General features: G+C 46.7%; 1 protein-coding gene across 1 annotated transcript in view; it reads left to right on the top strand.

Annotated features, from left to right (window-relative positions):
• dazap2 (DAZ associated protein 2) overlaps positions 1 to 22,280 on the top strand; it is a 38,015-nt gene extending 15,735 nt beyond the window's left edge. Inside the window, exons 3-4 of the mRNA XM_078201235.1 lie at positions 4,324 to 4,563; positions 19,447 to 22,280. Coding sequence (XP_078057361.1) covers positions 4,324 to 4,563; positions 19,447 to 19,575 — 369 coding nt within the window. The 3' untranslated portion in view covers positions 19,576 to 22,280. The remainder of the gene's footprint in view (positions 1 to 4,323; positions 4,564 to 19,446) is intronic.
• Positions 22,281 to 24,597: the final 2,317 nt, after the last annotated feature.

The raw sequence follows: 24,597 nt of genomic DNA, 5'->3' as shown, positions 1-24,597 counted from the left end.
GGTGGATCAGTAAATTTGCTGATGACACCAAGATTGGTGGAGTAGTGGATGAGGTGGAGGGGTGTTGTAGGCTGCAAAGAGACATAGATAGGATGCAAAGCTGGGCTGAAAAATGGCAAATGGAGTTTAACCCTGATAAATGTGAGGTGATTCATTTTGGTAGGACTAATTTAAATGTGGACTACAGGGTCAAAGGTAGGGTTCTGAAGACTGTGGAGGAACAGAGAGATCTTGGGGTCCATATCCACAGATCTCTAAAGGTTGCCACTCAAGTGGATAGAGCTGTGAAGAAGGCCTATAGTGTGTTAGCTTTTATTAACAGGGGGTTGGAGTTTAAGAGCCGTGGGGTTATGCTGCAACTGTACAGGACCTTGGTGAGACCGCATTTGGAATATTGCGTGCAGTTCTGGTCACCTCACTATAAGAAGGATGTGGAAGCGCTGGAGAGAGTGCAGAGGAGATTTACCAGGATGCTGCCTGGTTTGGAGTGTCGGTCTTATGAGGAAAGGTTGAGGGAGCTGGGGCTGTTCTCTCTGGAGCGGAGGAGATTGAGGGGAGACTTAATAGAGGTTTATAAAATGATGAAGGGGATAGATAGAGTGAACGTTCAAAGACTATTTCCTCGGGTGGATGGAGCTATTACAAGGGGGCATAACTATAGGGTTCATGGTGGGAGATATAGGAAGGATATCAGAGGTAGGTTCTTCACGCAGAGAGTGGTTGGGGTGTGGAATGGACTGCCTGCAGTGATAGTGGAGTCAGACACTTTAGGAACATTTAAGCGGTTATTGGATAGGCACATGGAGCACACCAGGATGGTAGGGAGTGGGATAGCTTGATCTTGGTTTCAGATGAAGGTCGGCACAACATCGTGGGCTGAAGGGCCTGTTCTGTGCTGTACTGTTCTATGTTCTATGTGTGTGATATATATGTAATTCCACACTCTAGTTCTCCAAGTACACAACCTCCTCAGCTGCTCCAGTCTGAACACCCACTGTTTCCTCACTCGCATCTTCCCACAGTGAGGGAGGGAGTTCCAGGATTGTGATTTGGACATCAGTCAGTCCATGTGGTGTAGGTACACCCACAGTGTTGTTAGGGAGGGAGTTCCAGGATTGTTATTGGACATCAGTCAGTCCATGTGGTGTAGGTCCACCCACAGTGCTGTTAGGGAGTGAGTTCCAGGATTGTTATTGGACATCAGTCAGTCCATGTGGTGTAGGTACACCCACAGTGCTGTTAGGGAGGGAGTTCCAGGATTGTTATTGGACATCAGTCAGTCCATGTGGTGTAGGTACACCCACAGTGCTGTTAGGGAGGGAGTTCCAGGGTTGTTATTGGACATCAGTCAGTCCATGTGGTGTAGGTACACCCACAGTGCTGTTGGGGAGGGAGTTCCAGGATTGTTATTGGACATCAGTCAGTCCATGTGGTGTAGGTACACCCACAGTGCTGTTAGGGAAGGAGTTCCAGGATTGTTAGATTAGGGTTTTACATTATCCAGGTTCAAAACTGAACATTCATTTGAGTTTGTTCATTGTGTGGATTACACACTGCTTCCTGGAGTGGCTTATGTAAACAGTTTATCTAAAAGCAGGAACAGAGTTCCAGTTCTCCTCCACCTTCTCATTGTGCCCTTCCTATTTTTTTATTAATTCATGGGACATGGGCATCGCTGGCTGGGCCAGCATTTATTGCCCATCCCTAGTTGCCCTGAGGGCAGTTGAGAGTCAACCACATTGCTGTGGCTCTGGAGTCACATGTAGGCCAGACCGGGTAAGGACGGCAGATTTCCTTCCCTAAAGGACATTAGTGAACCAGATGGGTTTTTCCGACAATGGTTTCATGGTCATCAGTAGATTCTCAATTCCAGATATTTTTTATTGAATTCAAATTCCATCATCTGCCGTGGCGGGATTCGAACCCAGGTCCCCCAGAACATTAGCTGAGTTTCTGGATTAATAGTCTAGTGACAATACCACTAAGCCATCGCCTCCCCATAATATAGATGCAGTGGCCTCCTTCAGTGCTGTACATGTTTCTAAATGTTTTCAGTATCTGAGAAGGAGAATGCAGAGAGGATGGGGGCGTAACGGTATACGAAATGCTGCTGCTTAGGAGAGCCAGCACAGGCACAATGGACCAAATGGAGAATGGTAAAGAATCCATGTGGATCGCATGGCGCCCAGGTTCCCTGGGATCCGGTGGCACGCATGGTGCCCAGATTCCCCGGGATCCGGCGGCTCTCACGGCGCCCAGGTTCCCTGGGATCCGGCAGCACGCACAAGACCATAAGGCATAGGAGCAGAATTAGGCCACTCGGCCCATCGAGTCTGCTCCCCCATTCAATCATGGCTGATATTTTTCTCATCCCCATTCTCCTGCCTTTTCCCCATAACCCCTGATCCCCTTATTAATCAAGAACCTATCTATCTCTGTCTTAAAGACACTCAATGACCTGGCCTCCACAGCCTTCTGTGGCAAAGAGTTCCACAGATTCACCACTCTCTGGCTGAAGAAATTCCTCCTCATCTCTGTTTTAAAGGATTGTCCCTTTAGCCTGAGGTTGTGCCTCTGGTTCTAGTTTTTCCTACTAGTGGAAACATCCTCTCCACGTCGACTCTATCCAGGCCTCTCAGTATCCTGTAAGTTTCAAAAAGATCCCCCCTCATCCTTCTAAACTCCAACGAGTACAGACCCAGAGTCCTCAACCGTTCCTCATACGACAAGCTCTTCATTCCAGGGATCATTCTTGTGAACCTCCTCTGGACCCTTTCCAAGGCCGGCACATCCTTCCTTAGATATGGGGCCCAAAACTGCTCACAATGGTCCAAATGGGGTCTGACCTGAGTCTTACACAGCCTCAGAAGTACATCCCTGCTCTTGTATTCTAGCCCTCTCCACATGAATGCTAACATTGCATTTGCCTTCCTAACTGCCGACTGAACCTGCACGTTAACCTTAAGAGAATCTTGAACAAGGACTCCCAAGTCCCTTTGTGTTTCTGATTTCCGAAGCATTTCCCCATTTAGAAAATAGTCTATGCCTCCATTCCTCCTTCCAAAGTGCATAACCTCACACTTTTCCACATTGTGTTCCATCTGCCACTTCTTTGCCCACTCTCCTAACCTGCACGTCGCTGAGATTTCCCAGATCCGGCGGAACGCATGGCGCTAAGATTCCCCGGATCTGAAACACACGGCGCTAAGGTTCCTCGGATCTTGCGGAACGCACAGCGCTAAGATTCCCTGAATCCGGAACACACGATGCCAAGATTCCCCGGATCCAGCGGAACGCACGGCGCTAAAATTCCCTGAATCCGGAACACACGACGCTGAGATTCCCCGGAATCCAGCGGAACGCACGGCGCTAAAATTCCCTGGATCCGGAACGCACGGCGCTGAAATTCCCCGGAATCCGGCGGGGCGCGCGGCGCTGAGATTCCCCGGAATCCGGCGCGGCGCACGGCGCTAACATTCTCCGGAATCCGGCTGGGCACACGGCGCTAAGATTCCCTGGAATCCGGCTGGGCGAACAGCGCTAAGATTCCTTGGAATCCGGTGGGGCGCGCGGCGCTAGGATTCCCCGGAATCCGGCTGGGCGCACGGCGCTAAGATTCCCTGGAATCCGGCTGGGCGCACAGCGCTAAAATTCCTTGGAATCCGGCGGGGTGCACGGCGCTAAGATTCCCTGGAATCCGGCTGGGCGCACAGCGCTAAAATTCCTTGGAATCCGGCTGGGCGCACAGCGCTAAGATTCCCCGGAATCCGGCTGGGCGCACGGCGCTAGGATTCCCCGGAATCTGGCGGGGCGCGCGGCGCTGAGATTCCCCGGAATCCGGCTGGGCGAGAAGGGGTGTTATAACAATCGGCAGTAGTTTCAAGGCCACCATTACTGAGACTAATTTGATAATCTAGCTTTTGTTAGTTGAATTTAAATTCCACCAGCTGTCATGATGGGATTTGAACTCTTGCCCGTGGGGCATTCGCTACTCGTTCAGTGACTTTGCCACTACAGCCCCGAATAGAGCGGCTGAAGGTGTTGATCAGAATTCAGGGAGAGGAACTCGCGTGCCAAAAACCTGGAATTCAAAGCAGCAAGCGTTAGATAGATCTATCTGCATTTGAAAAAGGCAAAGAGACGTCTTTATCTGGAGTGCCTTCACCTGATCAGAGTTAAGATTTGAACCTCCACAAATGTACGTGGGCCTGTTGGTGTTTCCAGGATCAGCTGTGTGTGTGTTTCGGACAGCCTCCGACAGCACGGTACTCTGAACTTTGTCGACTTACTGTAAAATGATAATTGAATTTGTTTGCATCCCAGCCATCCCAGCTTCATCAGCAGCCAAGATATGTCCAAGCTCCACCCAACATGGGTGCTGGCTACCCAGGTGCTTTCTATGTGCCAGTCACAGCCCAGATGCAAGTGGGTCCAAATGCGGCAGCCATGCCCATGGGGTACTATGCAATGCCACACACCTTCGGTCCATCTTCAACTGTGATTGTGAATGGAGGGTATGACGCCGGAGCGAGGTTTGGGGCAGGAGCGACTCCTAATCTCCCAGTAAGTGTTCTCGACAGCCATGACTGTGTGGCGCACTGTATTTTGTAACCGTACCCAATGTGCTAGCTCTGATAAGTTTGAATTGAATGTGCCTCGGGTTGTCTTAGAAATTTCTAGTTTGAGTAATGTGACACTCAAACAACCGCAATTTTAAAAAACTAATTGTTACACCTGAAATAGTTTGAATACTATTTATTAGTTTAAAGTTTATTTGTTAGTGTCACAAGTAGGCTTCCATTCACACTGCAATGAAGTTACTGTGAAAATCCCCAAGTCACCACACTCCTGTTCGGGTACACTGAGGGAGAATTTAGCATGGCCAATGCACCTAACCAGCACATCTTTGGACAAGTAAAGTTAATGTTTATTTCATAGTCACATGTAGGGCTTACATTACCACTGCAATGAAGTTACTGTTAAATTCCCCTCGTTGCCACATTCCTGTTCGGGTACACTGAGAGAGAATTCAGCATGGCCAATCCACCTAACCAGCATGTCTTTTGGATTGTGGGAGGAAACTGGAGCACCCGGAGGAAACCCACGCAGACACGGGGAGAACGTGCAGACTCCGCACAGACAGTGACCCAAGCTGGGAATCGAACCCAGGTCCCTGGCACTGTGATGCAGCAGTGCTAACCATTGTGCCACCCGACTGTCATTCTAAACTACAATTCTAAATGTGAAAAAATACACTTTGTGTATTTGTGTACAGGAGGTTCTGTGGTCGGGACAGAGACTCCCGCATGGTTTGTTGCCTCCTGGGTGCCAAGGTCTGGGATGTCTCTGATCGCGTGCACAGCGTTCTAAGGCGGGAAGGTGATCAGCCAGATGTCGTGGTACACATCGGTACCAATGACGTAGGTAGGAAGAGTGAGGAGGTCCTAAAGAGTGAGTACAAAGAGCTTGGAAGGAAGTTAAAAAGCAGGACCCCAAGGGTAGTAATCTCAGGATTGCTACCTGTACCACGTGCCAGTGAGGGTAGGAGTAGGATGCTTGGGCGGATGAACACGTGGCTGAGGAACTGGTGTAGGGGACAGGGTTTCCGATTCTGGGGGCAGGTGGGACCTGTACAAGAGAGACGGGTTACACCGAAACCACAAGGGGACCAATATAGAACATAGAACGTAGAACAGTACAGCACAGAACAGGTCCTTCGGCCCACGATGTTGTGCCGAGCTTTATCTGAAACCAAGATCAAGCTATCCCACTCCCTATCATCCTGGTGTGCTCCATGTGCCTATCCAATAACCGCTTAAATGTTCCTAAAGTGTCTGACTCCACTATCACTGCAGGCAGTCCATTCCACACCCCAACCACTCTCTGCGTAAAGAACCTACCTCTGATATCCTTCCTATATCTCCCACCATGAACCCTATAGTTATGCCCCCTTGTAATAGCTCCATCCACCCGAGGAAATAGTCTTTGAACGTTCACTCTATTTATCCCCTTCATCATTTTATAAACCTCTATTAAGTCTCCCCTCAGCCTCCTCCGTTCCAGAGAGAACAGCCCTAGCCCCCTCAACCTTTCCTCATAAGACCTACCCTCCAAACCAGGCAGCATCCTGGTAAATCTCCTCTGCACTCTCTCCAGCGCTTCCTTCTTATAGTGAGGTGACCAGAACTGCACACAATATTCCAAATGTGGTCTCACCAAGGTCCTGTACAGTTGCAGCATAACCCCACAGCTCTTAAACTCCATCCCCCTGTTAATAAAAGCTAATGATGTGGAGATGCCAATAAAAGCTAACACACTATAGGCCTTCTTCACGGCTCTATCCACTTGAGTGGCAACCTTTAGAGATCTGTGGATATGGACCCCAAGATCTCTCTGTTCCTCCACAGTCTTCAGAACCCTACCTTTGACCCTGTAATCCACATTTAAATTAGTCCTACCAAAATGAATCACCTCACATTTATCAGGGTTAAACTCCATTTGCCATTTTTCAGCCCAGCTTTGCATCCTATCTATGTCTCTTTGCAGCCTACAACAGCCCTCCACCTCATCCGCTACTCCACCAATCTTGGTGTCATCAGCAAATTTACTGATCCACCCTTCAGCCCCCTCCTCTAAGTCATTAATAAAAATCACAAAGAGCAGAGGACCAAGCACTGATCCCTGTGGCACTCCGCTAGCAACCTGCCTCCAGTCCGAAAATTTTCCATCCACCACCACCCTCTGTCTTCGATCAGATAGCCAGTTACCTATCCAATCGGCCAACTTTTCCTCTATCCCACACCTCCTCACTTTCATCATAAGCCGACCATGGGGGACCTTATCAAACGCCTTACTAAAATCCATGTATATGACATCAACTGCCCTACCTTCATCAATACACTTAGTTACCTCCTCAAAAAATTCAATCAAATTTGTGAGGCACGACTTGCCCTTCACGAATCCGTGCTGACTATCCAGGATTAATCTGCATCTTTCTAAATGGTCGTAAATCCCATCCCTAAGGACCTTTTCCATCAATTTACCAACCACCGAAGTAAGACTAACCGGTCTATAATTACCAGGGTCATTTCTATTCCCTTTCGTAAACAGAGGAACAACATTTGCCAATCTCCAGTCCTCCGGCACCATCCCCGTGGACAGCGAGGACCCAAAGATCAAAGCCAAAGGCTCTGCAATCTCATCCCTTGCCTCCCAAAGAATCCTAGGATATATTTCATCAGGCCCAGGCCCGGATTGGAGGCAGGTTGCTAGCGGAGTGCCACAGGGATCAGTGCTTGGTCCTCTGCTCTTTGTGATTTTTATTAATGACTTAGAGGAGGGGGCTGAAGGGTGGATCAGTAAATTTGCCAGGACATCCTCCCTCCGAACATCTATTTCCTCCAGCCTATTAGCCTGTAACACCTTCTCTTCCTCAAAAACATGGCCCCTCTCCTTGGTGAACACGGAAGAAAAGTATTCATTCATCACCTCGCCTATCTCTACTGACTCCATACACAAGTTCCCACTACTGTCCTTGACCGGCCCTAACCTCCCCCTGGTCATTCTTTTATTCCTCACATAAGAGTAAAAAGCCTTGGGGTTTTCCTTGATCTGACCCGCCAAGGACTTCTCATGTCCCCTCCTAGCTCTCCTAAGCCCCTTTTTCAGCTCGTTCCTTGCTAACTTGTAACCCTCAATCGAGCCATCTGAACCTTGTTTCCTCATCCCTACATAAGCTTCCCTCTTCCTTTTCACAAGACATTCCACCTCTTTCGTGAACCATGGTTCCCTCACTCGGCCATTTCCTCCCTGCCTTGCAGGGAGATTTGCTAGTGTTATTGGGGAGCGTTTAAACTAGATTTGCAGGGGGGTGGGAACCAGAGTGCCAGAGCAGATAGTGGAGCAGGGGTAAAAAGACAGGTTAGTTCAAGCAAAATCACAAATGGAAGGGTTGAGTGTGGTGGAAATAACCTTTTTGAGGTGTGTCTATTTCAATGCAAGGAGTATTGTGGGGAAGGCAGATGAGCTGAAGGCGTGGATAGACACATGGAACTATGACATTACAGCCATTAGTGAAACTTGGCTCCAGGAGGGGCAGGACTGGCAGCTCAATGTTCCAGGATTCCAATGTTTCAGGCGGGATAGAGGCAGAGAGATCAAAGGTGGGGGGGTGGCATTGTTGGTCAGGGAAAATGTTAGAGCAGTACTCGGGCAGGATAGATTAGGGAGCTTGTCTACAGAGGCCCTATGGGTGGAGCTGAGAAACAGGAAAAGTATGGCCACATTAATGGGGTTGTATTATAGACCACCCAATAGTCAGCGAGAATTGGAGGAGCAAATCAGCGGAGAGATAGCTGACAGCTGCAAGAAACACAAAGTTGTGATAGTAGAGGATTTTAATTTTCCACATATAGATTGGGACTCGCATACTGTTAAAGTTTTAGATGGGGTAGAGTTTATAAAATGTGTTCAGGAGAATTTTCTACATCAGTATATAGAGGTGCCAACTTGAGAGGATGCGATATTGGATCTCCTATTGGGAAATGAGTTGAGGCAGGTGATGGATGTGAGTGAGGGAACACTTTGGATCCAGTGATCATAATGCCATTAGTTTCAACCTGATCATGGATAAGGATAGATCTGGTCCTCGGGTTGAAGTTCTGAACTGGAAAAAGGCCAAATTTGATGAAATGAGAAGGGATCTGGGAAGTGTGGATTGGCACAGGCTGTTCTCTGGTAAGGATGTAAATGGAAAGTGGGAGGCCTTCAAAGGAGAAATTTTGAGAGTGCAGAGTTTGTATGTTCCTGTCAGGATTAAAGGCAAAGTAAATAGGAATAAGGAACCTTGGTTCTCGAGGGAGATTGTAACACTGATTAAGAGGAAGAGAGAGTTGTATGAAATGTACAGGCAGCAAGGAGCAGATCAGATGCCCGGAGTATAAAAAGTGCAAGAAGCTACTTAAGAGGGAAATCAGGAGGGCTAAAAGAAGACATGAGGTTGCTTTGGCAGACAGAGTGAAGGAAAATCCAAAGAGCTTCTATAGGTATGTTAGGAGCAGAAGGATAGTGAGGGATAAAATTGGTCCTCTTGAAGACCAGAGTGGTAGACTGTGTATGGAACCAAAAGAGATGGGGGAGATACTAAATGTTTTTTTTGCATCCGTATGTACTGAGGAAATGGGCATGGAGTCTACGGAAATAGGGCAAACTGGTAGGGAGGCCATGGAACCTTTACAGATCAAAGGGGAGGAGGTGCTCGCTGTCTTGAGGCAAATCAGAGTGGATAAATCCCCAGGACCGGACAGGGTATTCCCACGGACCTTGAGGGAAGCTAGTGATGAACTTGCAGACATATTTAAAGACATATTTAAAATGTCAGTATTCACGGGGGAGGTGCCGGATGATTGGAGGGTGGCTCATGTTGTTCCGTTGTTTAAAAAAGGTTCCAAAAGAAATCCGGGAAATTATAGGCCAGTAAGTTTGACGTCGGTGGTGGGCAAGTTATTGGAAGGTGTGAGAAAGGATAGGGTCTGCAAATATTTGGATAGACAGGGACTTATTAGGGAGAGTCAACATGGCTTTGTGCGTGGTAGGTCATGTTTGACCAATCTATTAGAGTTTTTTGAGGAGGTTACCAGGAAAGTGGATGAAGGGAAGGCGGTGGATGTTGTCTACCTGGATTTCAGCAAGGCCTTTGATAAGGTCCCTCATGGGAGGTTAGTTAGGAAGGTTCAGTCGCTGTGTATACATGGGGAGGTAGTAAATTGGATTAGACACTGGCTCAATGGAAGAAGTCAGAGAGTGGTTGTGGAGGATTGCTTCTCTGAGTGGAGGCCTGTGACTAGTGGTGTGCCGCAGGGATCGGTGTTGGGTCCATTGTTGTTTATCATCCAGATCATTGATATAGATGACAATGTGGTAAATTGGATCAGCAAATTTGCTGATGATACAAAGATTGGAGGTGTAGTGGACAGTGAGGAAGGTTTTCAAAGCTTGCAGAGGGATTTGGACCAACTAGAAAAATGGGCTGAAAAATGGCAAATGGAATTTAACGCAGACAAGTGTGAGATATTGCACTTTTGAAGGACAAACCAAAGTAGAACATACAGGGTAAATGGTAGGACTCTGAAGAGTGCAGTTGAACAGAGGGATCTGGGAATACAGGTACAGAATTCCTTAAAAGTGACGTCACGGGTGGATAGGGTCGTAAAAAGTGCCTTTGGTACATTGGCCTTTATAAATCGGAGTATTGAGTATAAAAGTTGGAGTGTTATGGTAAGGTTATATAAGGCATTGGTGAGGCCGAATTTAGAGTATTGTGTACAGGTTTGGTCACCTAGTTACAGGAAGGATGTAAATAAGGTTGAAAGAGTGCAGAGAAGGTTCACAAGGATGTTGCCGGGACTTGAGAAGCTGAGTTACAGAGAGAGATTGAATAGGTTGGGACTTTATTCCCTGGAGTGTAGATTTGATAGAGGTGTATAAGATTTTGATGGGTATAGATAGAGTGAATGCAAGCAGGCTTTTTCCACTGAGGCTGGGGGAGAAAAAAACCAGAGGGCATGGGTTAAGGGTGCAAGGAGAAAAGTTTAAAGGGAATATTAGGGAGGGCTTCTTCACGCAGAGAGTGGTGGGAGTGTGGAATGAGCTGCCGGATAAAGTAGTAAATGCTTTTAACATTTAAGAAAAACTTGGACGGGTTCATGGATGAGAGGGGTGTGGAGGGATATGGTCCAAGTGCAGGTCAGTGGGACTCGGCAAAAAATGGTTCGGCACAGACAAGAAGGGCCAAAAGGCCTGTTTCTGAGCTGTAATTTTCTATGGTTCTTTGGTGAGCCCGTTATGTCAGTGTATACTGAGCTAGCCAGTTTTCTGGAGAAACATCTTGTTTTACTCTGCCTCCTTCAATTACTGCTAGTGACAACTCGCAACACAAAGAATGCGGCCTACATTCAGAACAAGCCTGGAGACATTCTTCCTCCTTTCCAAACCCTATTCCAGGAATGATGCATCACGAGAAATCCCCCCCCTTCCCGCTCCTTTAGTGACAGGGCAATGCTGAACTGGAAACAGCCATCTCCATTCACCGTTCCAAACCTCACTTCAGCTCCAGTGTCTTCAGTTGGCCCTGTACATCTTCAAATTCAGCTCCTCTTAAAGTTTTACACCACCTTCCATTTGTCCTGTCTCCTTGCATCGTTTATTCCACATGCATCATCCTCACTCTGTGTTCACCTTATTGGCCGAGAACTTTTCTTCATATTGATCAGTCTGGGATCTAACGCCCCCTCGATTGAACCTCCCTCCCACACTTCCAGGCAGCGCATTCCAGACCCCAACCACTCAGTGTGAAAAATTATTCTCACATCACCTTTTGCCGCTTTTACAAATCACTTTAAATCTGTGCCCCTCTCAGTCCCGATCTCTCCCTCTCTACTCTGTCCAGCGCCCTCATGATTTTGAACATCTCTATTAAATCTCCTCTTAGCCGCCTTCTCTCCAAGGAGAACAGTCCCAACCTCTCCAATCTATCCTCATAGCTGAAGTTTCTCATCCCTGGAACCATTCTTGTAAACCTCTTCTGCGCTCTCTCCAGTGCGTTCACATCCTTTCTATAGTGTGGTGCCCAGAACTGTACACAATACTCCAGCTGAGGTCTATCTAGTGTCTTGTACAAGTTCAGCATAACCCCCCTGCTCTTGTACTCTATGTCCCTATTAATAAAGCCCAGAATGCTATCTGCTTTATTAACTGCTCTCCCCACCTGTCCTGCCACCTTCCCAATCTATGGAGAAATACACCCAGGTTCCTCTGCTCCCGCATCCCCTTTTAGAATTGTACCTCTTATTTCACATTGTCTATGTTCTTCCCACCAAAATACAACGCCTCACACTTTTCCACATTGAATTTCATCTGCCACCTATCTGTCCACTCCACCAACCTGTCTTGTGTCCTTACGAAGTTCCACACTGCCCTCTTCACAATTTGCAATGCTTCCAAGTTTCACGTCATCTGAAAAGTTTGAAATGATCTCCTGCACTCCAGGAACTAGAATTAATATATCAGGAGAAGCGAGGGTCCCTATACTGACCCCTGGGGAACACAGCATACAAACCTTTCTCCAACCTGAAAAATATCCACTGACCATTCTCTCTCTATCCTATTACTCATTCAAATTGGTATCTATGTTGCCACTGTCACTTTTATTCCATGAGCTAGAACTTTTCTCAAGTCTGTTGTGTGGCATTGTATCGAATGCCTTCTGAAAGTCCATGTACGCATCAACAGCATTATCATCATAGACCGGGCAGCACAGTGCTTAGCACTGCTGTCTCACAGCTCCAGGGACCTGGGTTCAATTCCCGGCTTGGGTCACTGTCTGTGCGGAGTCTGCACGTTCTCCCCGTGTCTGCATTAATTTACAGGTAAAGGCTACACAGAGGCTTGTAGCCTCGTGGCTGTGGGTAGCTCCCAAGATGGTTCTGATACAGAAGCCTGTGCTTAATGGGGTGATTTATCTTCTCTCTCTCTCTCTTCTCTCTCTCTCTCTCTCTCCCCCCCCCCCCCCCCCCCCCGCCCCCAGCCGACCTTGGTCCCTGATTGCTTTCATGGGTCATGTGACCCTTACTCTGCAGATCGACTCTTAAAGGGATCACCCCGTCCCTCCCCCTCTAAGTTATTTTATATAATTAACAATCCATTTACTCAGTCCCCAATAACTGAACGTTTAACACACGAATCTAATCCATTGTAAATGAAGTCTTTCGGGTGGTTTCCGATTCCTAGTGGAGCGGCTTAACTCCTCTGCCTGGGCTGCTTCCACTGGAGTGCTGTCAGTAGGAACCGCAGTCATGGGTGTCTCTTTGGGCACAGGTATCTGAGTTCTATCCATCTCCATGGGGACGTCAGTTGTGGCAGAAACAGGATGACGTGGTATGTGGGTACTTGACAACAATTCCAGATGGCAGTACTGGCTGCTGGGGTAACTCCCCCGCCCTCCCCCCTCTCTCAAACGGTCCACATGTTTCTGGATGACCCTTCCTCCAGTGCCCACTTGATAAGACGGGCCCCATTTCGGATACAATGACTCCAAACTTGACCCACACCCAAAAGTCCTCACATAGGCGTCATCCACCAGAAACCACCGTGTCGACTTGCATGAATCATGCTTTGCCTTCTGACTGCTTTGGCAGACTCTACTCTCCCCGGCAAATTTGGAAACATGAGGCTCAGTCTCGTTCTGAGACGCTGGTTCGTCAACACCTCTGCTGGTGGGACTCCCCTTATTGCATGTGGAGCGCTCCCATGGCCCAGAAGGAACTGTGAAATTCTAGGCTTCCTCTTCACTGCTTCTTTTGGCCAGACTGAAAGGTTTGGATGGCTCATTCAGCGAGTCCGTGGGATGCTGGGTGGTAAGGTGCTTGATACCATTGAGAGCAGTGAAGTTCTGAAACTCGGCACTCGTGGCGACTGCTCAGTTATCAAACTCTATGGCTTCAGGTGTTTCGTGGGTGGAAAAATATGAGCGTAGTTTCTCAACTGTAGTGTGCAATGTCGGAGACGTCACCGCAAACACTTCCATCTACTTTGTGCATTGACAAGGAGCAGAAACATTGTGCCCATGAATGGACCAATATAATCCATATGGATTCGTTCCCAAGGATGCAGTGGGGCTGCAGTAGGCAACCTTTGTTGCAGTTGGCACTGTTCAGTGTTTGACTAGACTCTCAATGATGTGGAGATGCCGGCGTTGGACTGGGGTAAACACAGTAAGAAGTTTAACAACACCAGGTTAAAGTCCAACAGGTTTATTTGGTAGCAAAAGCCACACAAGCTTTCGGAGCTGCAAGCCCCTTCTTCAGGTGAGTGGGAATTCTGTTCACAAACAGAGCATATAAAGACACAGACTCAATTTACATGAATAATGGTTGGAATGCGAATACTTACAACGAATCAAGTCTTTAAGAAACAAAACAACATGAGTGGAGAGAGCATCAAGTCTTACTGTGTGGCCAAATTCCCCTCCAATTCGATTTTCAAGTTTGCTGACGACACCACCGTAGTGGGTCGGATCTCAAACAATGACGAGACAGAATACAGGAATGAGATAGAGAATCTGGTGAACTGGTGCGGCAACAATAATCTCTCCCTCAATGTCAACAAAATGAAGGAGATTGTCATTGATTGTCTTGATGCTCTCTCCACTCATGTTGTTTTGTTTCTTAAAGACTTGATTAGTTGTAAGTATTCGCATTCCAACCATTATTCATGTAAATTGAGTTTGTGTCTTTATAAGCTCTGTTTGTGAACAGAATTCCCACTCACCTGAAGAAGGGGCTTGCAGCTCCGAAAGCTTGTGTGGCTTTTGCTACCAAATAAACCTGTTGGACTTTAACCTGGTGTTGTTAAACTTCTTGCTGTGTAGACTCTCAATGCCAGGCCACCGGACATACCTACTAACGAGCGTCTTCTTCATAAATATACCTGGATGGGCACTGTGCCATTCAGCAAGGAGCAGCTCTCTTCCTGGTACAATGATGCCTACTCTATCTCCCCAAAGTATGATGCTGTCTTGGCAACTCCACTCACTTTTTCATATAAAAATATGGTTTCATCTCTTTAGAAACTGGCTCACTAGCCCAACTCATTAGTCTCCTGTGCCTCACTTTGGGCAGCAGTGGATCCCGACTGGTCGAGTATTTGCCAGTCTCGGTGAGACAGATCTATGTGTCCAAGTAATGCAACACTGTGACAATTTCCTGCAGTACTGGGGGAGGTGCAACACTCTCTCTTGCAAAGGTCAGCGACCAAGTGCATCAGCACTCGCTATGCATTTTGCAGAGTGGTACTTGAAGGCATATTAGGTGGAGAGAATTTATCGCTTTTATCCTTGTTGCCAATACAGTCATTCTTGTTCACCAGTTGAGGGAAAAACAACAACATGTTTATTTACAGGTTACATTGTGAACAGAATTCCCACTCACCTGAAGAAGGGGCTTAGAGCTTCGAAAGCTTGTGTGGCTTTTGCTACCAAATAAACCTGTTGGACTTTAACCTGGTGTTGTTAAACTTCTTACTGTGTTTACCCCAGTCCAACGCCGGCATCTCCACATCATATTTACAGGTTATACAGAGACTTGTAACCTCGTGGCTGCAGCCAGCTTCTCCGAACACTATTATTCCCACAAAACTCATCTCCACATTTTGTGGCCTGGGCCTCGGCTCCTCCCTCTGCGGCTGGATCTAGACTTCCTAACCTACAGACCACAACCAGTAAGGATAGGCAACGACACCTCCTCCACGATCATCCTCAACACCGGTGCCCCACAAGGCTGTGTCCTCGGCCCCTTACTATACTCCTTATACACCTCTGACTGTGTGGCCAAATTCCCCTCCAATTCGATTTTCAAATTTGCTGACGACATCACCGTAGTGGGTTGGATCTCAAACAAGGATGAGACAGAGTACAGGAATGAGATAGAGGAACTGGTGCGGCAGCAATAATCTCTCCCTCAATGTCGACAAAACGAAGGAGATTGTCATCGACTTCAGGAAGCGTAGAGGAGAACATGCCCCCGTCTACATCAACGGGCATGAAGTAGAAAGGGTCGAGACCTTCACGTTTTTAGGTGTCCAGATCACCAACAACCTGTCCTGGTCCCCCCATGCCAACACTAGTTCAGAAAGCCCACCAACGCCTCTACTTTCTCAGAAGACTGAGGAAATTTGGCATGTCAACTATGACTCGCTCCAACTTTTACAGATGCACCATAGAAAGCATTCTTTCTGGTTGTATCACAGCTTGGTATGGCTCCTGCTCTGCCCAAGACCGCAAGGAACTACAAAAGATCGTGAATGTAGCCCAATCCATCACGCAAACCAGCCTCCCATCCATTGACTCCGTCTACACTTCCAGCTGCCTCAGCAAAGCAGCCAGCATAATCAAGGACCCCACGCACTCCAGACATTCTCTCTTCCACCTTCGGAAAAAAGATACAAAAGTCTGAGTTCACGTACCAACCGCCTCAAGAACAGCTTCTTCCCTGCTGCCGTCAGACTTTTGAATGGACTTGCCTCTCATTAAGTTGATCTTTCTCTACACCCTAGTTATGACTGTAACACTATACTCTTCACTCTCTCGTTTCCTTCTCTATGAACGGTATGCTTTGTCTGTACAGCGCACAAGAAACAATACTTTTCACTGTATGTTAATACATGTGACAATAATAAATCAAAGGTTCAGATGCAAAAGCCCATGCTTACTGGAGTGATGCCCCACCCTGGTCCCTGATTGGTTTCCCAGGTCATATGCCCCTTACTCTGCAGATCGACCCTTAAAGGGACAATCGCCACCATAGTCCATTATTCAGCTGCAGTTGTTCCCACCAACCTTTCGTTCCAGTCGAACCAGCCCGCCTCTCTTCCCCATTGAAATCGTCCCTCTCTCTCTGTTAATTATTCTTACTCTGGATTCCCTAATGTCCTTTTCTGCCATCATCCTAAATGTTATGACTCAATGATCACTGTCTCCTAAATGTTCCCCCCCATTAATCTACTTGGCCTAGCTAGTCTCCAAGAACCGGGTTCATCAGTACATTATTTCTTGATGCACTGGGCACATGTTGCTGTGGGAAACGTTTTTGCCCCTCTCCACCCTTTACACTCCCATTGTCCCAGTCTACATTTGGGTAATTGAAGTCCCCATTATAGTTGCTCTATAACGTTTGCATCTCTCTGCAATTTCCCCGCAAATTTGTTCTTCGACATCAATCTCTCTAGTGGTCTAGGTTCCACACCAAGCAATGTCATTGCACCCTTTCCATTTCTCAGCTCCAGCCAAATAGAATCTGTCCATGAACTCTCTGGAACATCCCCTGTCCCCAGCACTGCAATGTTCTCTGGAACCAATACCACCATCCTTCACCCTTTTCCTATCTTTTCTCAACACCTTGCACCCAGCGATATTTAACACACACACTCCTGCTCTCCTTTGAGCCAGGTCTCCTTGCAACATCATATTTCCACATCGCAATCTGTACCCGTGACCCCCAACCTTATTCACTATTCTCAGTGCATTCACATACAAGAATGGGAACCCTGGTTTAGATGTCATTACTCTCTCCCTTACTCAATTCCATCTTATTCACACCTCTTTACCCTGTGATTATCCCTCTCTGCGCTCGCACTGTCTGTGCCTGTAAAGACTCACATTCCAACCTGCAATTATCTTGTCATTGTGTCTTTGTCTATATACGCCATGTTTGTGAAGCCTGCCTCTCCACTCGCCTGATGAAGGAGCAGCGCTCCAAAAGCTCGTTGGACTTCTTACGGTGCCCACCCCAGTCCAAGGCCAGCATCTCCACATGTCTAACTTATTTAAACTTTAATATCACTCCAAGCCACTTGCTTAAATGCCCAATTCTTTTGGTTTAGTTGCTTTTTCAGCCATAATTTCCACCTCCCATGATAGTTCTAGGCACCATACAAACCAGTGTTCAAACTAAAGTATAGTTATTAGTGTCACAAGTAGGCTTACATTAACACTAATGGGTAGAGAATCTGTGGAATTCCCTGCCCAGTGAAGCAGTTGAGGCTACCTCATTGTTTTTAAGGCAAGGATAGATCATTTTTGGAACAGTAAAGGAATTAAGGGTTATGGTGAGCGGGCGGGTAAGTGGAGCTGAGTCCACGAAAAGATCAGCTATGATCTTATTGAATGGCGGAGCAGGCTCGAGGGGCCAGATGGCTTACTCCTGCTCCTAGTACTTAATGTTCTTATAATGAATTTACTGAAAATCCCCTAGTCGCCACATTCCGGTGCCTGTTTGGGTACACCTGAGGGAGAATTTAGCATGGCCAATGCACCCTAACCAGCACGTCTTTCGGACTGTGGGAGGAAACCGGAGCATCTGGAAGAGACCCACGCAGACACGGGGAGAATGTGTGGAGTCCGCACAGACAGAGACCCAAGCCGGGAATTGAACCCGGGTCCCTGGCGCTGTGAGGCAGCAGTGCTAACCACTGTGCTGCCTGAGAGATGAGCCAGTGCTTTGTATAAGTGTCATATCCTGGGATCCTCGAGCTACAAGACTGTATTTGTCTTTTTCCTGACAGCTGCACATGATGTTTAAAAGATGGATTCCTTTCCTGTGGCATTTTGCTCTTTCTTTGTACCCCTACAGTTTCTTCCCTTTCCCCATATTTTAGTGTATCAAAAAAAACCAAATTCGTTGCCGACGTGAGTAAAATTTATAAACAGCAACACCTCCAGGCAGCTTCCCTGCTGTGTGAATTTTGCATTCTACATTGAGGTGTTGGAGGAATAATTTGATTCCCATTATATTGTTATGCCTTTTTACCTTGAAGCTCCAATCATGGGACAAGCAGGCACTGTGCTGATATTTCCATAGGCTGAGTGCAACAAGTCTCCGCATAGACTGGGGGCAAACCTAATCCTGTCAACTGTGGAAGTGTTGGTAATGTGATCATAGAGCGAGCCATGTGCATGTACATGATACCATTCTGATGCTGCCAAACCTGATCACCTGGACAATGGTGCTGATATATTGAGAACACAAAGCCCGCACAAAAATAAAATCGTGTTCATAGTTAGTGAAAACAAAGCAATCTAAAGCCACTTTCGTATTATTCTTGTGGTCAGTGGCTTCCTTAACAAGGGTTTCTCATTCTTACTGCACCGTAAACCTTCTGGACTTGAATCAGATTGGCAGGGAGGAAAACCCATTTTTAACTGGATTGTCAGAATGTCCTGGCAGCCCCCAACCTTGGGCTAACAGAGTGGCATCACCTACAAACTCATGATGTCTTACTCTGGGCAATGACAGTGGCAGCACGATGGCATAGTGGTTAGCACTGATGCCTCTGCCAGGGACTGGATTCCATTCCGGCCTTGGGTGACTGTGCAGAGTCTGCCACTTTTTTCCTCACGTCTGTGAGAGTTTCCTCCGGGTGCCCTGCTCTCCTTCCACAGACCAAAGATGCGTAGGTTAGGTTGATTGGCCATGCTAAATTGCCCCTTCGTGTCAGGGGATTAGCGAGGGCTGGGATGGGATTGTATTTGGTGCAGGCCCAATGGGCCGAATGGCCTCCTTCCGCACTGTAGGGTTTCTATGATTCTATGACCAAAGTGTCACCTGTACACGTGTGGAACAGGCGGCAGGCTACACCTTACCAAGTGAAACACAGGTGAGTGGCTGAATTGGCTTGCCATCGCAAGGCTGGAGCTTCTTTGATTCCAACCCACTGCTTCCCCACCCAGATGATCTTATCTGGCAATTAAAAGAAGGGACTTGTGCGGGTGTCAGTATTCTGAAGAGGAGGAGCTGGAGAGGAAAGGATCGCAGCTGAATTGTGAACATATGCCGGTTAAACTGAAAGATGCGCTTGGCTCCTAAAAAGAACTCTTGTTTTTCTCTCCTGATTTAGCCACCTCCACCTGGCTGCCCTCCCAATGCAGCTCAAATCGCAGCCATGCAAGGCAGTAACGTCGTAGTGACTCAGAGAAAGAGCGACTGGCTTAGTGGTGGCTCAGATGGTGGCTTCACAATCTGGTAATCAGATGAACGCTTGAACAGGAACTTTAATGGAAGGAGCCATTAACTTTATCGTTTGTTTAGGCAAATAATGGATTTCTCTTGGCAACTATGCCTCTTAGCATCTTTTAAAACCCTTTTCTTCGAGCACTGAGTTTATAATTGTAGCGGTAGGGGAAAATATCAAATTGTAACTGTAGCGGGAAATACTCATTAAGCAAAATTGAGGGGAAAAAATGTTTTGGTTTGTGCCTTTTTAACATTCATCAGGATTAAGACTAAACAATCAAAGTGACAATTGTTAATTAAGAAGATTAGTCATTAACATTTATGAACCAAATAATAAATAGTAGTTTGGTGGTAACTTAAGAATCGCTGAAAAAAGGGACACCTTATCAAAGCTTTCCATCTTGCACTCATCAGCACAGCCACGCAAGACAAACTAACAGTAAAGGGAGCAACAATTGATAGTGCGTGACAAGAGAGTGCTGATTGGTTGGCAAGTGGACTCTGGTAGCGGCGTTGCCACGGAGAATACAGCAGAGAGCAGTTAACTGCCAAGTTTCTGTTTCAAATTCAAACCAGGCAGGCCGACTCTGGTTGGCAAGTGGACTCTGATTGGTCAAGGCATTACCAGAGTCCACTTGCCAACCAATCAAGAGTCGGCCTGCCTGGCTTGAATTTGAAACAGAAACTTGGCAGTTAACTGCTCTGCTGTATTCTCCATGGCAACACATCTACCAGAGTCCACTTGCCAACCAATCAGCACTCTCTTGTCACGCACTATCAATTGTTGCTCCCTTTACTGTTGGTTTGTCTTGCGTGGCTGTCCTGATGAGTGCAAGATGAAAAGCTTTGATGATATGTCTCTCTTTTTCGGCAACTAACACTTCAGGATCACAGGCCATTGCTGTGTCTCTGACTCTTTTAAGTACTGATTTGGCCTATTAAGCACCAAAGTACATATCTGCATGTCTGCCACCTAACCTCTATACAAGTGGTTTTTATGTATATTGCTGTTTCATATGGAAAACTGTTAAAAATGTCAATTTGGTGGATTTTAATGCAGTGTCCAAAAGGTTAACTGTGTCAACACTGAGTTTATTTTTCACTCATTGCTTTGAAATTGAAACTTCTTGAACTGTATTTTTGCGCAAATATATATTCTCCTCTTGTAAGGAGAGGAACTTGTTCCTTTTCCACTTGTGCTTGTGTTCTGATGATCACTTTGCTCTTTTTCTGTCTGGAGCATCTCAACTGATTTTTTTAAAAGCATTTCTAGCTTTGTTCATGATCATGGCTGCCAACAAAATGACCAGCTTCATTTCTATGACTGCAAATGGCAGAATAAGGATAATTCTTGCATTAGTCTCCTGATTCTGTCTGGAAATATTAAATTTCTGCTTCTAACTTGAGGAGGACAAAATTGGCCGATTATTTCCAAGCTACTGAAGTGAATTGCTGATTTTAAATTTGCCACCTCCGAGTTAAAATGGAAGTTCTGTTTAATTTTGAATGTTCAGTGTCCAACTTGTAGGTGCAGTAAGAAGTCTCACAACACCAGATTAAAGTCCAACAGGTTTATTTGGTAGCACGAGCTTTCGGAGCGCTGCTCCTTCATCAGGTGAGTGGAGAGTTGTGTTCACAAACAGGGCATATATAGACACAAACTCAATTACAAGATAATGGTTGGAATGCGAGTCTTTACAGGTAATCAAGTCTTCAAGGTACAGACAATGTGAGTGGAGAGAGGGTTAAGCACAGGTTAAAGAGATGTGTATTGTCTCCAGCCAGGACAGTTAGTGAGACTTTGCAAGCCCAGGCAAGTTGCGGGGGTTACAGATAGTGTGACATGAACCCAAGATCCCGGTTGAGTCTGTCCTCATGTCTCCAAGGCAGCTTTCAAAACACACAACAACGCAGAATCGCCAAGCAGAAATTGATAGTCAAGTTTAGCACACACTGTCCTGGCTGGAGACAATACACGCCTCTTTAACCTGTGCTTAACCCTCTCTCCACTCACATTGTCTGTACCTGTAGAGACTTGATTCCCTGTAAAGACTCGCATTCCAACCATTATCTTGTAATTGTGTCTCTGTCTATATATGCCATATTTGTGAACCCAACTCTCCACTCACCTGATGAAGGAGCAGCGCTCTGAAAGCTCGTGATTCCAAATAAACCTGTTGGACTTTAACCTGGTGTTGTGAGACTTCCTACTGTGCTTACCCCAGTCCAACGCCGGCATCTCCACATCAACTTGTAGATGGGAAAAGATGACCGTGTCAAAAGGACCATAGATCTATAAAGGCGCCTTCATTGTGTTGGGTAATATTACGACCCACCTTTCATTAGTCTGCTTGATGCTTCCTAGGTCCTGGATAACTTAAGGTTAGTTTTTTTGGCAGCACTTGGCCAGCTTTTCTCTGCTGTTCACGCCAGCGGGATTCTCTGCTCCCGCTGCAGTGAATGGAGATTCGGCTGAGCGCCATATTCTCCCGCGGCGGGGCGTGAACGGCCGAAGAATTCCGGCCCATGTTGCCACCCAAGTTCAACCTAGTTCACAAAAGGCTGATTGTATCCGATTGCAGCATGATGATTTTGTACTGTTAGTTGGAAATGTCCAGCTCCCTGTGTTACAGAAATGTAATTCTGAACAATCGGACCATTGGTACCCACAATGTAATATCAGATAAATTTATTAAAAAAAGCACAACTTTAACAAAGCTTGGCCTCTTGGTATTTAATAGTCTGACGTAACCAAGACAGATCATTTGGTTAAACTGGCCATTCGTTGGGGCAGAAAGAATGCTATTTATTGACAGCTAGTTCACAGTATCATCAGTTCAAAGTTCTATTAAGTTTCTTTTGTAGTCTCTTTTATATAGTCCTTCCATTTAGGTATTCTGTCTTAGCTAATCACAGAATTACTACAATGCAGAAAGTTGCCATTCGGCCCATTTGAGTCTGCACTGACTCCTTGACAGCGCATCTTACTGAGACCCGATCCCCGTAACCCCATATATACCCCGCTAATCCCCCTAACCGACACATCTTTGGACACTAAGGGACAATTTAGCATGGCTAATCCCCCTAACCGACACATCTTTGAACACTAAGGGGCAATTTAGCATGGCTAATCCACCTAATCTGCACATCTTTGGACACTTAAGGGACAATTTAACATGGCTAATCCCCCTAACCGACACATCTTTGGCCATGCCATATTGTCCCTAAGTGTCCAAAGATGTATAGGTTAGGTGGATTGGCCATGCTAAATTGTCCCTTGGTTTCCTAAGATGTGCGGGTTAGGTGGATTGGAAGTGCTAAGTTGCCTCTTAATGTCAGGGGGATTAGCAGAGTGAATATGTGGGGTTAGAGGATGGGGCCTGGGTGGGATTGTATTCACTGCAGACTCGATGGGCCTGCATGGGACAAGCAGGCACTGTGCTGATATTTCCATAGGCTGAGTGCAACAAGTCTCCGTATAGACTGGGGGCAAACCTAATCCTGCCAACTGTGGAAGTGTTGGTAATGTGATCATAGAGCGAGCCATGTGCATGTACATGATAAGAAGTCTCACAACACCAGGTTAAAGTCCAACAGGTTTATTTGGTAGCAAACCTGTTTTAACCTGGTGTTGTGAGACTTCTTACTGTGCTTACCCCAGTCCAACGCCGGCATCTCCACATCATGTACATGATACCATTCTGATGCTGCCAAACCTGATCACCTGGACAATGGGGCTGATATATTGAGAACACAAAGCCCGCACAAAAATAAAATTGTGTTTATAGTTAGTGAAAACAAAGCAATTTTATTTTTGTGCGGGCTTTGTGTTCTCAATATATCAGCACCATTGTCCAGGTGATCAGGTTTGGCAGCATCAGAATGGTATCATGTACATGCACATGGCTCGCTCTATGATTACATTACCAACACTTCCACAGTTGGCAGGATTAGGTTTGCCCCCAGTCTATGCTGAGACTTGTTGCACTCAGCCTATGGAAATATCAGCACAGTGCCTGCTTGTCCCAGGCCCATCGAGTCTGCACCAAATACAATCCCACCCAGGCCCCATCCTCTAACCCCACATATTCACCCTACTAATCCCCCTGACATTAAGAGGCAACTTAGCACTTCCAATCCACCTAACCTGCACATCTTTGGATTCTCGGAGCACCCAAAAGAAACCCACGCAGATGTGCAAACTTCACACAGTTCCCTGGCACTGTGAGGCCGCATTGCTAACCACTGTGCCACCATGCCGCCCACTAATCTTTTAACATTTTTAAAAATCCTGATTTGACTCTTGTTACCAATTTGAATCTGTGAATAAAATCCAGGAGACTGTGCCCAGTGACATCAAGAGTTCAAGCACTTAATTCCTTTAAAATTTAACGATATACAGGAAAACGTGGAGAAATGCGCACTCACAATAAATGGACACTATTTAGGTATATCAATAATATATACAAGCAGTGCTCTGAAACCCCTGACAGTGGCCACTGATAAACTACAGATTTCAATGGAGCAAATCATTTTTCCAAATCTTTTGAAGCCACAGGATGAGCAGGTCACCGTCCGAAGGCAGTGGGTGAAAGAGGTGGCTTTTGTGGAATGAGTTCCTGTTTCTTCAGCAGTCACAGTGGCAGAGAAACCACACCGTGGGATTGAATTCTCGCACGGCTCTATCCCAGGGATACACTGGTCTCTCTTCTGCGGTGGGTGCTGGCTAAAGAGCCTTTCATCCCACCAAGGCCAGTCGCTCCATTGGGCAACATTGCATCTCATCATTGTTATGTCAGCCAACCCCAGCACTTCTACAACACAAGGTGGAGGGCGGCACAGTGTTTAGCACTGCTGCCTCACAGCGCCAGGGTCCCGGGTTCAGTTCCCGGCTTGGGTCACTGTCTGTGTGGAGTCTACACGTTCTCCCCGTGTCTGCGTGGATTTCCTCCGGGTGCTCTGGTTTTCCCCCCACAGTCCGAAAGACGTGCTGGATAGGTGCATTGGCCGTGCTAAATTCTCCCGAACAGGAATG

The sequence above is a fragment of the Mustelus asterias genome, chromosome X (assembly GCF_964213995.1).
Source record: "Mustelus asterias chromosome X, sMusAst1.hap1.1, whole genome shotgun sequence".
Lineage (NCBI taxonomy): Eukaryota > Metazoa > Chordata > Chondrichthyes > Carcharhiniformes > Triakidae > Mustelus > Mustelus asterias.
This window is presented reverse-complemented; position numbering and strand designations above follow the sequence as displayed.